At 33.3% G+C, this 17,563-nt stretch overlaps 1 protein-coding gene across 2 annotated transcripts in view; it reads right to left on the bottom strand.

The window, feature by feature from the left end:
• The window catches only part of LIN28B (lin-28 RNA binding posttranscriptional regulator B), a 74,497-nt gene that overhangs the window by 17,543 nt on the left and 39,391 nt on the right, over positions 1–17,563 (bottom strand). For both annotated transcript variants that reach the window (XM_087817535.1, XM_087817534.1), the window contains exon 3: positions 15,322–15,506. In XM_087817535.1, the coding sequence (XP_087673661.1) occupies positions 15,322–15,506 (185 nt within the window). The remainder of the gene's footprint in view (positions 1–15,321; positions 15,507–17,563) is intronic.

Raw genomic sequence — 17,563 nt, 5'->3', positions numbered from 1 at the left:
AAGAAACTAGCAAAATTAACCAGGCGTATTTGAAAATATGAAACTCAACAGAACTATTAGGCATTAAAATGATACTGATGACATTTAAAACAGTGGAATTATTAAACAGCAACTTAGAGCTAAGGGTAGAATTAGTGAACTAGAAAATAAATCTGAAGAAGTTTCATGTACAGAATAGACAGATAAAGGAGAGGTTAAGAAATATTGAGAATAGCCCGGCTGGTTGCCCAGTGGCTGATCGCCAACCTATGAGCCAGGAGGTTAGGGTTCACTTCCCCGTCAGGGAACATGCCCAGGTTTCGGGCTCCATCCCCAGTAGGGAGCATGCAGGAGGCAGCCGATCCATGACTCTCTCTCATCATTGACATTTCTCTCTCCCTCCCCCTTCCTCTCTGAAATCAGTAAAAACATATTTTTTTTAAAAGAAATATTGAGACTAGAGTAAGACTGTCTAAAGTACATCATATAAATGTGTGTGTGAGAGAGAAAGAGAGAGGGGGAGAGAGAAGGAACAGAGAAGGAACAGAGAGAATAAAAGAGAGTCAATATTTAATGAGAAAAATGCCTGAAATTTTCCAGAATGGATGAAAGACTTGAACATACAGATAGAGGGAATATTACGTGTGTCAAGCAGAATAAATAAACATGAATGCACATCTATGCACAATATATTAAAACTGTAGAAACTTAGGACAAAAAGATCTTACAAGTAGTTAGATAGAAAAGATCACCTGCAAAGAAACAGCAATAGACGGATGGCAGATAACTGCAATAATGGAACCCAAGAATCAGTAAAAAATACCTTTGAAATGCCGAGAGAAAACATCTGTTAACTAAAAATGCATACCCTGGCCTTTAGAAATAAGAGTAAAATAAAGATAAATTCAGATGAAAACAAGAGTTTACCAAAAATAGATGTTCCTATAGAAAGTTTCAAACAATATAGATTGGAAAAAAGATCTCAGAAGGAAGGTCAGAGATGGAAGAAGAATGGTGAGTGTACAGTTCATTAAGCGTGTAGGTAACAATGACTGATAATAATGTATAAGGTTAAAAAGCAAAAATTAAAGCATAGCCTATATATTTGAAGAAAGTTCCTAGGCCTTAAAGTACTCCATGTATTACTGACTGATGGAAAGGAATCAAGAACAGAGTAATTTGCCCTGGCTGGTGTGGCTTGGTTGGTTGGGCATCGTCCTGTGCACTGAAAGGCTGCCGGTACCACAGAGATTTCATGAATAAAATAACTTGTATTCCTATCAAAGTACCAATAGGATTCTCTTGGTATTCACAGGAAGATTTGACAAAATGATTTTAAAGTTTATCCAGAAAAATAAATGAAAATAGCCACAAGATATTTTAAAACAGTAATGGAGATTTACTTCCTAGGTACTATAAGGTGTTACATATATATAGAATTTAAAAGTACTGGTAGAAAAAAAAAGTAGGACAAACATTGTAAAATTAGAGAGCTCTGAAACATAATACTAGAGGTAATATAGAGAAGAAACCATTATAAAACAGAAGAGGCTTCACAAATCAATGGGAAGAGTTCAAACAGGAGACGCTGAGTATGGGGATATTGAGAATAAAGCTTCATATTATATAAAGTTACAAATTAAATTTTGGATGGATTTAAGAGTTAAAAGAAATAAACCAGAAAAAATATAGATCAATATTTATCTGATCATCATATGGGTAAGAAACAAAGGAAGAACTTGACAAATAAAAGAGCAATGAAATTGGATACTCCAAAAATTATAATGGGTGAGGCAAAATTATTATTTGTAGGTGAAAATATTTTATGACTTAAAAACCATAAATGCACTGAAAATGTATTAAAATCAATAGAAGTTGGTAAGGTGGCTGATTACAACATTATACAAAATCAACCATATTTAGGAAAAAATTTATAAAAACAAAAGAAGCAACATACTACACCCCAGAATAGACTTTATATGTGTTTAGAGTCACTAAACTTTTCTTTTATGCTAACAATGTATAGTTTTCACTTTCCCCATTTAGGTTCCATGCATCTCTTATTCAGCTTTATCCCTCAGTGTTTTCTTTTCCTTTTTCCTTTGGTAAATGGAGTATGTTCTTCAGTGGGCAGGAAAAGATAGAGAGGCTCTTTGCCTGGCCATCCATCCTCCGTCCTATCTCCCCCAGCAGAAAGGTCATGTTTTGATAGTTTGTTTACTGCTGGCTCAAAATGGCAGAAACTAACTGTACCTTCCAGAGCTCAAGAGATTTGTCTCTGCTCTAGAAATGCTAAAAGCCAGCTCTATACTCTTGTTAAGGGAAGAAAAAACACAATTGGAGATTTAAAAAAAACAAACACAAAAACAGTTAACTCATAGGGACAATGTAACCTAAGGAAGAAAGATGTACTTTTAGAAAATGTGGCTCCCACTGAAATTTTCTGAAGAGAATTTTAACAAATTATTTAGTTTAGAGTAAGGGAAACAGGCTCTCTGGAACTAAAAATGTGATTTCAAATTTAAAAATGAATAGAAAAAAAAGTAAGAGGAGATAGTCACACCTGAGAACTTAATATTCTGTAAACTCAAAAACAGTCTTACAATAAGAAGCGAGACAGGAGACTGGAAATGATGAAAGAGAAGGCAGGCCACTTTAAAGACAACTTAGGAGCACCAACAGCTGCCTAACAGGAGGTCCAGAGGGAGAAAAGCAAGTAAGTACAAAAACAAGTAAACAAATAACAAAAGAAAATTTCTAAACAAACGAAGACATGGATATTTAGAAGAGGTGACATTGTTTTGTAACAAGATTTTCTCAACAAAGGAAGTAACATGTTGATTTACGTTATGGCATAAGCTCCTTGTGTTGTTGGAAAACGGAAACAAGTTTGCAGACTGGCTACTTTGAATAGCACTGTTTTATGGACATCAGTTGTTTTTGCTTAACTTCGTAATAGCACCTCGATTTTCTTCTGGGAGAGTCCTCCTTCCTCTACTTTTAATCCTTGGGGTTTGGATGGTGCTCACCTCGCTCCTCAGCTCAAGGGGTAGGTAAACAACTCAAGTCTATGGAATCAGTGTTATGGTTAGATCAGTAAAATCAACCCTAGGCTTCTGTTAGAATTTCTGGCAGTTCTAGCCTTTTGGCACTTGAATTGAACACTCAAATCCAGGTGTATCTGAGTCGATAAATTTCATTTTTTCCTTCTTGTGCCAGTGGTTTTCAAACTTCAGAGTGCATCAAAATTACCTGGAGAGTTTGTTAAAACAAAACAACAGACTGCTGGAATCCATACCCTGGGATAAATCTGGATGAAGCCTCAGAATTTTTATTTCTAAAAAGATCCCACGTGATGCTGATGCTGGTTTAGTGACTACGCTTGAGAATAAACTGCCTTAAGCCATTATGAATTGGTTCATATTACTTATACCTGAAAGATTAGTGACCACTATATCTCCAATCAAGTGAAAAACAATTAAATAACCCTTGAAGCAAATTGAAAATTAAAAAATGTAAATTATCTAAGAAATAATGAAAATAATTAGAAATTCATATCAAAATCTTTTCAATACAGTTTAGCCTTTCTGAAAAGAATATTTATGGTATGAAATCCTTATTATTTAAAAATAAAGACTGATAATTAGTTAAGTATTCAATTTAAGAAACTGAAAGAATATAACAAAATTAACAAAAGTAGAAGACTTTACAAAGGTAAGATCTGAAAGTAAAGAAACAGAAAATCAACAAAAACACCAGAAAATGCAGATAAAAACTAATTATTTGAAAAGGTAAATCCATAGTTGCATAATAAACATTGACACCTGACAATAAGAGCCCCCACACACTTTGGTTTTCAGCTACAAAATTTTGTGATTACCATTGGCCCTATCAGCTTCCAAATCAATTCCAGAATTAGCCTCATGAGAATTCTGAGTGGAATGACATTGAATTTGTCGATTAATTTGTGGGGGATTACATTCTTTAAAATACTGAGTCTTGCCATTCATTGACAAAATACCTTCCTGCATTTATTCAGGCCTGCTTTTATATCTCTCAACATAAGTTTATCATTTTCTCCATTAAAACTCTTTCACAGTTTGTTAGATTTACTCCTAGGTACAGCCTAGGTACAGAACATTACGATTTATGTTCCAACTGTAAAATAAACCCTTTTAGAAATTAGTTTCTAATTTTGAGTTCCTGCCGTATAGGATTGTCCTTACATTCCTAAAATTTAGTTGCTCTTAGTTCAATTTCTGTGTTAAACTTATAACTAGCAATCTTGTTAAAACTGTTTGTTTATTCCAATTATTCTAATAATTTACCTGTGGATAACCATGATATAAAATCATATTGCTATGAATAACAAAGCATTTGGTTTCTTCTTTTCCAATCTTTAGATCTTTTATTTTGTTTTCTTCTCTTATTGCATTGGTAGTATCTCCAGGACTATCAATAATAAACCCAAGAGGGGACTCTGAGTGGGCGACTAAAACTGAGGAGACTAAAAGCAAATGTTTATGTCACAGAAGAGAGTCTGGAGTCAGAAAAGTAGAAAAAAGCAGGAACTGATTTTGCAGTTCCATACAATGATCCCGTAGAAAAATAAATGCTACCCTTGCCCTGGCTTTTGTGACAGTGGAGAATGGCCAGTGAGAAGGCGGCTAGGTTTTATTTGTAATCACGCAGGATGGACGGGGAGGAAGCAGGCTAGGTATAAAGAGCCCTGGTCGAAAGTTAGCACAAGGCAATTAAGCTGTCTAACTATGATCAGATCCCGTTTTTCCAATTAATGAGGACAGCTATGAAATCCAGTTGTCCTTAGGATAAGGTTCTTGAAAACTGAGAGATTTAAAAATAATTATATAAGGAATAGCTAACGATTTTAGCCTTTATGGAAGGGCTTAAGTACATTTTTAGCATTTCTAAAGATTCTGAACATTTTCTATAGCTACTGAGTCAACAAATCACTCTGCCTCCCGTAAAGAATGGGGACACTTGACTTTATTCCTTATTAATCCCTGTATTTAAAATGATCTGCAACATGCAAAACAAAACTTAAAGCAAACTTTTAGAGACCAAATTTCCTGAATTCTTGGCTTGACTTGTTCTAGATTTTTTTTTTAAGAAAATATGATCACAAGAGCATTTTCCCCTTTACAAAACATTTGCTAATTTTAAAATCTGTTGTCCAATTATATCCAAAGGACCTACATTTTGAAAACGGTCCTTCATTATGTGAAAATGCATATGTTAACGATATTACTTTATAGGGAAACTTGTTGATTATTTACAAAAATAAAGCCTGCCTTGACTAAATTACTACTTCTTGCTGATAAGTGCAGCTTGTAATTTATATCTTATTACATACATTATAAATTATAATATAAATAAGGCAATCCTATTTACACCAACAAAAAGAAAAATCTTTTTATAATATGACAACAGTTCAAGTCCTAGCTCCTCATCTGTTTATTTTAAACAAATTTCAAAAAATTAAAATTCCAGTGTAAATTCACAAGAACCTCTACACAGGCTCTTCAGATTCATCAGAACAGAACTGACTTGTACTTCTTAATTAACGGGGAATAAAAAGGTCTAGCCGGAGGCTGCTAACAACGTTGTACTTCCCGGTAAACATGGAAATTTCCTGTTTATTCTTCTTCATTTTTATCAGCCCTTATTTTATTCACACAGGAACAGATTGGCCACCACAGCAGACAGAGCTTGTTTTTAGAGATCAAAAGTGACATTCCAAACAATGTCAGATGTTCATTAAAAATATGCATACTAAATATTAAAGGATAAATTAATTTGCATTTTTGAAAGCAACTCAAAATTCTACATATTACCCAATTCTCATAATCCCTTGTCCGGAAACCAATAAATATTTGCTCTCATTTTCACCAAGAACAGAGTCTAAAGGAAGAAAGCTGTATAAAGTTACTTTTAAACACACAATTCCTACTCAAAATATTATTAGGGTTTTTTCTGAAACATTTTTTTTTCTTTCCACAGGCATTATTTTACTATTTATTATGGTTAGAATAAAACAGCAATCAGAAAATCAACCTACAATTGCGATTATTTGCCACTTGGCTTCTGACCATTCCCATCAGGCACCTTGGGAGACCTACGCAGCGCCAAATGAAGCTCAGCCCCGCACAATGTCTCGTAGAGGGTGATGAGAATGGCACATTGTCTGCCAGGTCTGAACAGAGGTCACAGCAGGGAGAGCATCTGCTAAGATAATGTGAATGAAGGAAACAACTATAATTGCCTCATTAAGAGATCTCTGGCCAAATAATCACAAGAAGAAAGGACTTGGAAAACCACCCTAAAATTAAGTCTATAATAAGGTAAATTTGAGGTAGAATAAAAAATGCAGAAGAATTAAGGAGATCTGAGTATTCTATTGGTTTTAATAATTTTCTTAGTCACTGTATAGATGAATGGAAACTTAGATGCAACAGTTCAGTTATTCAACTCCAGCCTTTGCCTGTCATTAGTAGGAAGCAGAAGATGCAAATTCACAGCTGTCCAGGACACAAAAAATGTAAAATAAAGGATACTGAGGAATTGCTTAAAAGGGGCCAAAAATAGGAACTAAGACGGATATCTACTGGTCTATATTGTGAAATTACAATGAAAAGCATATAATAAAAGGCATAAGGAACATTTTAAGAAGAGGTAAAATTAAGAGGGCAAAGTCTCGGGAAAGAGGTAAAAGTAAAAGAGCAAAGTCTCAGAAAGACAAAGGAGAAAAAAAACCAAACTGCCCCTGCCTGATCAATTTACTTTCTTCTATTTTCTACCTCTAACTTTTAAAAATAGATTTTTCTTAAAAGTCAACCATAGAGGATTACAACTAAATCCTAGAGTCACCTGAAATTATCACCGGATATAGGTGTACATATTGTATTCAACACTGTTGATAAATTAAACTATTTCGTATTAAAAGCCACAGTAAATGTTTTCCTAATTTAAATTTAAATTAAGTATCCAAACTAGACACAAGACTAAAATGTATTGACACTGTGACAAATTATTTTTACAATTCCTGATATTTTAAACTTAATTCATATTATACAGTTTAAATTTATTATTATATAAATAGATTCTTGAATTATAATTACTATATTTTTCTGATTCCAACGAACATAGTAAAATTAGCTTGTTACACCCATAAGCCAGGTTTAAAATAAGCAAACTATTTGATGACTTTGATGTTTTGCACCCAAAATGTGCTGGCTAATTTTTCCATTCCATTTACCATTCCGGTCTTTAAACTGCCTTAATCTCCTGCCCTCAGATGTTGACCTTGTAAGAATAGGGGTCATAGGTCAGGATAGACAGACCTCAAAGGATCTGGACTATCAATTCATGCCTGAGAGATTTCTCTTCCACAATAGGAACCTACTAAAACAGCAAATTCCTAAATCTAATCACAAGTATCAGGGTGAAACAGTTATTTATTGGAATTTGTTGATTTACATTTTCAAATGTCTCTACTTCAAATTATATCACAGAGTGGAAAAGGTATATTATACTGCCGTAGAGGTGGGCAGGGCAGGGTAGAGGAGGGTTACCACAAGTTTTGAGGGTACTTAAGGTAAATGAGGGCATTCAATAAATATATATGTTTTTAAGTTTTTTTTTTTTAAGTTTCTTTACCTTTATTGTTGAAAATATTACAGATGTCCCCTTTTAATCCCCATTGATCCCCTCCACCCTGCATCCATCCCACCCCCAGGCTTTCCCCAATAAATATTTTTAAATACGCAAATGAAAATATACAGTCCTTCAATAATGAACAATATCTTATGGCTTCCAAAACCTTCTTGTAAATGAAAAGAATTTGAAACCATAAAATTACTGTTCTGTAAAAACAACTTTACTATCATACATCTTTACTTTTTTTTTTTTTTTAAAAAAGGGCAAGTTACCTCTTTTAAGCTGAGAACAATTTAGATATATATAATGAGTTTCTGTTCATGTTCACCTTGGTCTTTCTGACCATAAACAGTAAATATATCATAATGTGCCATTCTCACATCATTTTAATACTGGACTAAAAGGAATGCCAAACTTCATAATCAATTTTAAGTCTAAATGAAGAGCATCTTAAAAATGATCAATGAACAAGACTTTCTAATATGATCTAATATGAAAGTTACTTCCTATAGTTACAAGCCAAAAGCACTGATACTGAACTATATAACAATTACCCTCCTTTCTAAACAAAATACATTAAAACTTCAACTGATACAGAAAATCAAAAAGCTTACTCATGTGCTAATGCGGTGATGCAAATAAAATATTGCCTGAAATAGAATGAAAGCAGCAGAACGATGGTATTATTTTCTAAGTTATTTTAAAAATCTCAAGTCAACATTGTTGAAAGGAAACTTGCATTATTGTGAATAGCACTTCTTGGACTGTGTGGCTGGGTCAAAAGATGTGGAAGGTTAAGGAGAACAAAGAAGATAGTCACTACCCAAGGGAAAAATTAGAATAAAAAAAGAGGTTAAAAAAAGAAACCATAAACAATAAAAAAATGAAGCTATGTGTATATGCACAATATATACATCTACCATGTATGTACGCATGCACTTCAACTGATTTTTAAAATTACATGGATTTTTATTCCTTAATTATTAAGAATTAAAATAATTTAACCTACATAGAAAGATTTCTAAATGAGTTGTTTAAGTATACATGTTCTTTATAACATATTTGTTAATATAAACTAAAATTTTATTATATAAAATATTTAATTATATGTTATAGGCTGACATGATTATTTCATATAAATACTAAAAATCAACAGTGGCAAACAAATAAATATTCTTCCCCCATAATTTCCTTCTGTTAAAAAATACCTCTTTTTCCACATAGTAAACTATGGTTTATTAAAGAATAAAAACGTAACAAGTGTACGTCAGTTTGTGAGAAGAAATACAGAGTTTCAAAATCTTTTTATTAACAACAACCTTCATTTTACTATAAAGAGAGCTTTGTAGGGGTTATTCAATCTCTTTACTCTTTGATAATGAACACAAGAAAAACTAAACAACAAAAATAAATCTAAAATTATTTCATTTGAAATTTTAAGAAAACATTTTAAATGTGGAGGATTTAAAATAAAACAGGATAATTCTGCTATTGGGGAACTGGACACTAGTAACTGAACACTAAACTCAGTACAATTCTGAGATAGAATGAAAAAATATTCCCACTTACTTTTATATTTTACTCAAAATTAAGGTAAAATCTTTAAAATTATTTTCTATTTCTTGCCAACAAAGGCATAAATCTTCACAAAATGTGTTTCTATCATATATGCATATATATTAGAATACAGGTTAGAATTGAACAAATAAGTTTTCTTGAGTGATGGAACCAAAATTTGAATTTGTTAAATGTTTTAATTGCATATAATAAAAATTTTAAAGATTTATTTTTTTAACCTGAAATGACACAAATGAGATTAAACTTTTTAATTTAAAAACATTTCAAGAGAAAAGATATTCTCTTCAACAGACAGTATTTGAACAATTCATATACAAAAAAAAATGAACCTCGACCTAAAACTTACACCTCATATACAAAAGTATACTCTAAATAGATTGTAGATGTAAATGTAAAACATTAAACTATAAAGCTACAAGAGGAAAACATTGAGGGGGGATCTCTGTAATCTAGGGTTAAGCAAAGATTTCTTAAACAGGACATCACATAAATATAACACAAAAAATTGATAAATGTCTTTATTAAAATTTAAAACTTTTTCTCTGTGAGAGATTATTTAAGAGATTGGAAAGACAACCCACAAATTCAGAAAAAAGATTCACAAATCATATATCTGACAAAGGACTTTTATCTACAATTATATAAAGAGCACTAAAAATGCAATAATAAGAAAATGAACAATACAGTAATAAATGGGCAAAAGGTATGAACAGACACTTCACTGAAGAGAATAAAAGGCTAACATAGAAACATAAAAAGAAGTTTAATATTGATAGCCATTAGGGAAATGAAAATTAAATCCATGATGAGATATCTACCTATTAGGATAGTTAAAATAAAAAATATGGTCAATACCAAATGCTGGCAAAGGTACAGAGCAGTTGGAACTCTCATATATTGTTGGTGGAACTTCAAAACAGTGTAACTACTCTGGAAAAAATGTTGGCAGCTTCTTTTAAAGTTAAATATATACCTATGACTATATTATCCATCAATCTTACTCCAAGATAATGAAAACTTTTGTTATACAAAAAGTGGAACCCAAATGTTTGCAGTGACTCTGTAATTGCCAAACTGTAAATACCCAAATGCCCTTCAACAAATAAAGGGATAAATAGTGTTATGCCCGTACTTAATGGAATACTATTAAGCAATAAAAAGGAATAAACTACTAATACACTTGACAGCTTGAATGAATTTCAAAGCCATTATGCTAAGTGAAAAAAGCCATTTTCAAAAGGTAACAAAAAAACTAAGCCCAAAGTTACTAGAAGGAAGGAAATAACAAAGATCAGAGTGGAAAGACATGGAGACTAAAAAGCCAATAGAAAAGATCAAAGAAACTAAAAACTGGTATTGTGAAAAGACAAACAAAATAAACAAACTTTTAACTAGACTTACCAAGAAAAAGAGAGAACTCAAATAAAATTAGAAATGAAAGGAGACATTACAACAGATATAACAGAGATAAAGAATTATAACAACTACTATCAACAATTATATACCAACAAATGAGACATCCTAAACAAATGGGTAAGTTCCTAAAAACATACAACCTACCAACCTATCATTAAGAAATAGAAAATCTAAGCACACCAATTACCAGTGAGATTGAATTAGTAATCAAAACCCTCTCAACAAAGAAAAGTCCACCACATAGCTTCATTGATGAGCTCTACCAAAACTTTAAATAATTAACAGCAATTCTTCTACAAGTCTTCCCAAAAATAGAAGAGGAGGCAATATTTCCAAATTCATTTTATGAGGCCAGCATTACCCTGACAGCAAAACCAGCAAGGATATGACAAGAAAAAAATTAAAGGTCAATATCCCTGATGAACAGTGATGCAAAATGCTCAACAAAATATTAGCAAACCAAATTCAACAATACATAATCAGGTGGGATTTATTCTAGGGATACAAGAATGGTTCAACATCTGCAAATCCATCAATGTAATACACCACATTAACAAAAGAAAAGATAAAATCACATAATCATCTCAACAGGTGCAGAAAAAGCTTTTGACAATTAACATCCATTTATGATAAGAACTCTCAATAAAGTGGGTATATAGAGGGAATGTACCTCAACATAAGGGCCATATTATGACAAGACCATAGTTCACATCATACAAAACCTTTCAGCTTTTCCTCTAAGATCAGGAACAAGACAAAGATGCCCACTCTCACCACTTTTATTCCAAGAAAAAATAAATAAAAGACATCCAAACTGGAAAAAGTAGAATTGTCTATTTGCAGGTGGCATGATATTACATACTGAAACTTCCAAAGACTCAACCAAAACAGAACTAATAAATGAATTCAGTGAAGTTGCAGGATACAAAAATCAATACACAAAAATCAGTTGGTTTCTATATACCAACAGAAACCAACAGAAAGAGAAATTAAGAAAACAATCCCATTTACAACTGCATCAAAAAGATTAAAATACCTAGGAATAAATTTAACCAAAGAGGTGAAAAATCTGTACTCTGAAAACCACAAGACACTGATTAACAAGTTGAATAAAACACAAATAAATGGAAAGCTATTTCATGCTCATGGATTGGAAGAATTAATATTATTAAAATGCTCATACCCTCTCCCCGAAAATTGATCTACAGATTCAATGCAATTACTATAAAAATTCCAATGGCATTTTTCACAGAAATAGTATAAACAATCCTAAATATTCTATGGAACCACAAAAGACCCCAAAAATCCAAAGCAACCTTGAGAAAAACAAAGCTGGAGGCTCCCAGATTTCAAACTGTATAACAAAACTATAGTAATTAAAACAGTATGGTATTGGCATAAAAACAGACACATAGATCAGTGAAACAGGGTACAGAGCTCAGAAATAAACCCACATACATATGGTCAATTAATTTACAACAAAGGACTCAAAAGTATACAATGGGGAAAGGATAGTCTCTTCAATAAACGGTGTTGGAAAACTAGACAGCCACCTGCAAAAGAATGAAACATGTGCTTTAAACCCTAATCTTTGTTCCCACAGAAGAAAATCACTCCATCAACTGTCCTCCACCTTCTTACATGTCCAATCTTTCCTCTTCTCCTAAACCACTCCAACTGACACATAAACATGCTATATTTCTTCCTCTCAGCTACTGCTTCATTTTTCTTCTCCCATTTATCAGAAAACTTGTCAAAACAATTCTGTGATGGCTGTCTCCACTTCTCTTTTCCTTTCTGTTGAAAATAAGCCACTCAGGCATTCACACCCACCAGGCCTCTGAATCTGATCTTGTCAACTCCACTAAGGACTTCTCATGCTGCTAAAACGGTCAAGTCTCAGTGGTCATCTTACTCAGTCATTTCACCACTGGCACCATTTATCATACCTGATGCTCTTTCCTTCTTCACATCGTTCTCTCCTTGACTTCTGAGACAAAACCCTCGATTCTCTTCCCATTTCCCTGCTTTACTTAGTGCCCTTTGCTATTCCTTGTCCTCTTCCTGATCCCTCAATGCTGGAATGGCCCCCGGGCTCATTCCTCTTCTCATTACTATGCATTCTCACTCTGATGGGGGTCTCATTCTGTCTTAGAACTGTAAATGCCATCTTTTTGTTGACTACCGCCAAATTTTTATCTCCAGCCTTGGAACTTCAGAGTCAAGCATCTATCTGCCTAATGTACATCTCCACCTGGGTGACTTCCTATGTATCTCCGACGAAGTATGTTTGAAACCAGATTTCTCATTTCCTCCCCCTTCCCTACGCTTCTCCGTCTCGATGAATGGTCTCTCCATCTTTCTGGCTGATCGGGTGAAATGAACCTTGAAGTCATCCTGAAAACTTCCCTTTCCTCACAGTCCACACCTCATCCATTAGGAAATCCTGCTGCCTCTGCCTTCAAAACATATCAGGACTTTTGCTCACCACCTCTATTGGTCTTCCCAGTCTGAACCACCACTGTCTCCTTCCTGCATAACTGGGACTTCTCCTTAGTTGCTCCTTAACTTCAATCTTTGCCTCTCTACTTTGTCATCACAGCTGCCAGAATGACACTTGAAGGAAGGAAATCAGATCATGTTACTTTTCAAATTCAGGTATGGCAATGACTTTCATTTCCCCCCAAATCAAAGCCTTATGATGAATGACATTCTATTACAATGATCTTACAGTGCAGGCATTTGAGCTGGGGCTCAGGAAGGTGTTTCAAGGTTCACAAAGGAAAGTCCTGCGGTCTCACTTCTCTACCTTCAGCCTCCATTATTCTCGCCCCCTTACTGATTCCAATTCAGCACACAGTTTTTGAGTCAGAACTATATTGTTAAATATTTTACCTAAAATACATGGAAAAATAGTTTTATAAATTTTCATTTCTTTTGTCTGATTTTATTGTACTTTGCGCTTTAATTATATGCATAAATATATATTATCTCTCCCTTTGGGAGCAGAAAATCACTTTAACAGGTAAGTGTATCATTTCACTTACAGACATTTTCATGGTCTTTCTTTTATATAAAACGAGCTCCTAAAAATGTAGATCAAAACTGAATTTATTCTCTTACTGATGGCTCTTCAAACCAGTGGGAAAACGTGGATGAGGCAATAAATGCTGTCGGGATAACTAGTTAGCAATTTGGAAAGAAAAGCTACATCCTTTCAGTCCTCTCTTCAAAAACAAATTACATACAAAGAGAAGAGGTAGTTAAAGGTAAAACATAAGTTAATAAAAATTATATAAGAAAATATAGGTGGATATATTTTTAATTTGGTAGTTTAGAAAGCCAGATAGCTATCAAGTCATAAGTGATAGACTTGTCTGTATAAAAATTCAAAAGTTCAAAACAGTTTTTAAAAGTCACTATAATTAAAGCTAAAATATATTTTATAAGTTGAAAAATACTTCTTACCTATTTGAGACTAAAGGTTAAATTATAAATACACAAAAAGGACTTGCAAATCATTAATAGCAAATGAACATCTTAAAAGGAAAATAAGCGAAGGGTAAGAAAAATAAAATTCATAGAAGAAAGAATTAAAAATAAATTTAACATATAAAAATATATTTAACTTCTAACCCAATCAAAAGATGCAAAGGAAAACAATGAGCGGCACCTATTAACCTATGTAATTGGGAAGATTAAAATGTTAGCATCACTCAGTGAAGTCTCACTTCAGAAGGGATTGTACATTGGCCTTCATCATAACTAGAGAGACGTTTAGAAACAGATATCAAAACTTTTAAAGTGCACAGTTTTTGATCCAGATTTTTCATTATTAGATAGTAAGCCTGAGGATGTAATCAGACAATTTTTTCAAAAATGTACATGTAAGGATTCACTGTGGTGTTATTGATAAATTCAAAATGCCAGAAATAGCCTAGATACTCATTAACATAGCCATGCTTAAATTAAATTTGGAGCATTGTGGGAATCTATGCAGGTGCTGACAATTGACATGAAACGTTCCATGTTTACACTGTTAAGTGAAAAAGAAATGCAAATTTCAAACAACTGCATAAATAGGGTGGGGCAAAAGTAGGTTTACAGTTGTATGTGAAAATTTATTCTTATTATTTATTATTGTATTATTTTCCATACAAACAACTGTAAACCTATTTTTGCCCCACCCTGTATATTATAATTCCCACCTCTAGTTAGGATTTCAAGTGAATGTTTTTCCTAACTTCTTTATAATTTTGTTATAGTATTTGAATTTTCTATATATGAGTTATCTATTAAAAACAGACAAAACAGTATATATTTTTTCATTTAAAAAACAGGTGAGTTGTTGGGATGTACAGACAGGCATTTCTGTCTGTTGAAAACTCCAAACTCATTTGCAGTCTCTGAACAATCTACTGAAAATGGTGGTAGGGGACTGACTATTCAGTGCTCATCGCGCAGTGCTCAGTTCAGTATATTCTGCAGGCAGTTCAAATTGCAAGACAGCCTGTATTGCTGGAAAATTCCATTCAGCTACATAGTGGTGGCATGTTACTTTTGCTAGAGTATATAAAGTCCAATAACATAACAAAATATATAAATAAAGTTTCAAAAGTAATTCCCAAATACAATAAACTCACAAACTAACAAATGAAATGGATTACCTACCTATCTCCCTTTGGTTTTCTTTTTTGTAGTGACTTCCCTTTGGGTCTTCTTTCACTTCCTAAACAAGGGCTTCCACCAGGTCCTGTTACCCGTATTGATTCAAGGCCTTTGGAAGATTTTTTAAATGTGAATTCCACTGGTTCTCCTTCTTTTAGGCTTCTAAATCCTTCCATGAATAATTTGCTCTGTAAAGAGCAGGGGAGGGAGGGGGAAAGAAAAAGAGATCATGATTATCAATGCTTCACAAATTTTCTCTATAATTTTAACATTAACATATAGCAAGATATTCTTTGTTATCCATTACTAAGTATAAAGTCTTTTTTGTTTAAGTTCAGTGAAGGTTATACCATCTTAAAGTTTCCTGTTGCAATGCTGGCAGTGAGAGAGTAAACTAACATCATTTTTTAAAGGCAATCTGGAATACTTACAAAAATTTAAATGTGCATATTCTTTGACCCAGCAATTCCACTTCAACGACTCTCCTACAGACATACTCACACAAAGGTTCAAAAAAAAAAAAAAAAGACCTATATCAAAATTTACCACAGCACTGTCCGGTAAAAAATTATAACTACCCTAATGTCCATCACAGATTAAGTAAATTACAGTAGAGCTATAGAATGTAACATGATTGAACCATTAAAAGAAGATCTACATGTATTAATGTGGGAAGATAAGCATATAACATTGTTGACTTTTAAAATTAAGGTTAAAGAAGAAGTGTTTATCATAATGCCATCTATGTCAAGAAATCTTTAAAAGTTACATGTTTATTTATGTAGAGATGGGATCTGGAACAACAGACAACAAATCATAAACAGTCATTTTCCAGTCCTTTTCTGGAAAAGTGGGAAGGCTTTTGGATAATACACATGATTGTGCTTTGTGAGGTTTTTATAATTTGAAAGGAAATAGATTTTTACAACATAAAAGATAATTGATTTTTGCACACAAAAAAGAAAGTTTCCTGATTACAAAAGTGTAATCTTGGTTACAAATATGAACTGGCTCTTTGGATCTTAATCCATTTGTCAGAGTAAATGTGTCAATTCAAAATATACCAGAAATAATTGAAAATCATTCATTCATTTCTTCAAAGTCCCTTGTGCATATTTTACAGTTCTAATTTGAAATATCATGCCGTTTTAAAAGACTTTTCTGAATTTAGGGGCAAAAGGGAGCAAAATGAAATATGGTAGAAGACCTTGGTTGAAGTCCAGCTCTTTAAGCATGTAAGCCTGCAGCTCTGAATGAGTCATTTTATCTCTTTTCTATTTACCTGTAAATTTAAGGGATTTGAGTTTCCCCACATGTGTTCTGAGGAACAATGGTTCCAAAAAAGGCTCCATGAAGAAAGGATTTTGTGGTGAAATATATTGTTTCTCCTCAGTCGTCATATTAAAGTTTCTGAGATGCCCTCCCCTCCACGACCACCAAAATAAAAATCTTATCTGTGTTTAACCTAGCAATTTCCTGACATAATTGATGCCAGAGCCCTTTCTTTATAAGCACAGATGACTAGTGTACTTAGGGAAATGCTGAACCAGAAAATCTTGACCCCTCCCAAGTCCACGATTCAAAAGGCAGTTCAGTAATTACATATAACCAAATAATTACATGGAACAAATAAAAACAACACTTCAAAATTCAACACAAAAGGAACTATTCACTGTGAAAGTCATATGATACATGAAAACAGGGTTTATAACCTGTTTTTAGTGGTCACCTGACACGCAAAATCCTTCATGTGCAAGTCTGCAACTGGCAGCACCTTTTCTGCTGTCTGATGCCATGTAGAAATCGGGGACACACACACACACACACACACACACACACACACACAACTAAAACCACTACTGCCTACAGTGTTTAAAATAAAAACAATTAATGTTTTTAAAGCTTTTTAAAAATCATTCCCAAATCTTCTGTTTCCCCCCGCTAAGCTTTTCCCTCACTAATTATAGAGTTCTTTTGCTTTCATTCCCTCTCTCACTCCCCCCTCAAGAAAGCACAGATTATCAAATCAGATGAAGTGGAGCAGAAGTCAACTACCGCAACCAAGAGAATGGACACAGGTTTAACTAGGGTTATCACATGTTCACATGTTTTGTTTCTGCAGTAAAAACACCATCACTTATTGATCTCCTCCTTGTTTTGAGTGTCCAGGGGCACTATCGCCAACTTAATTTGATTTCATTTTCCATTTTTACAATTTTTGATAGGTATGATTTATAAGTAAACT

This window comes from Miniopterus natalensis, chromosome 5 (assembly GCF_054644295.1).
Source record: "Miniopterus natalensis isolate mMinNat1 chromosome 5, mMinNat1.hap1, whole genome shotgun sequence".
NCBI classification, from domain to species: Eukaryota; Metazoa; Chordata; class Mammalia; order Chiroptera; family Miniopteridae; genus Miniopterus; species Miniopterus natalensis.
The sequence above is the reverse complement of the archived record's forward strand: the minus strand, read 5'-3'. Positions and strand labels throughout refer to the sequence as shown.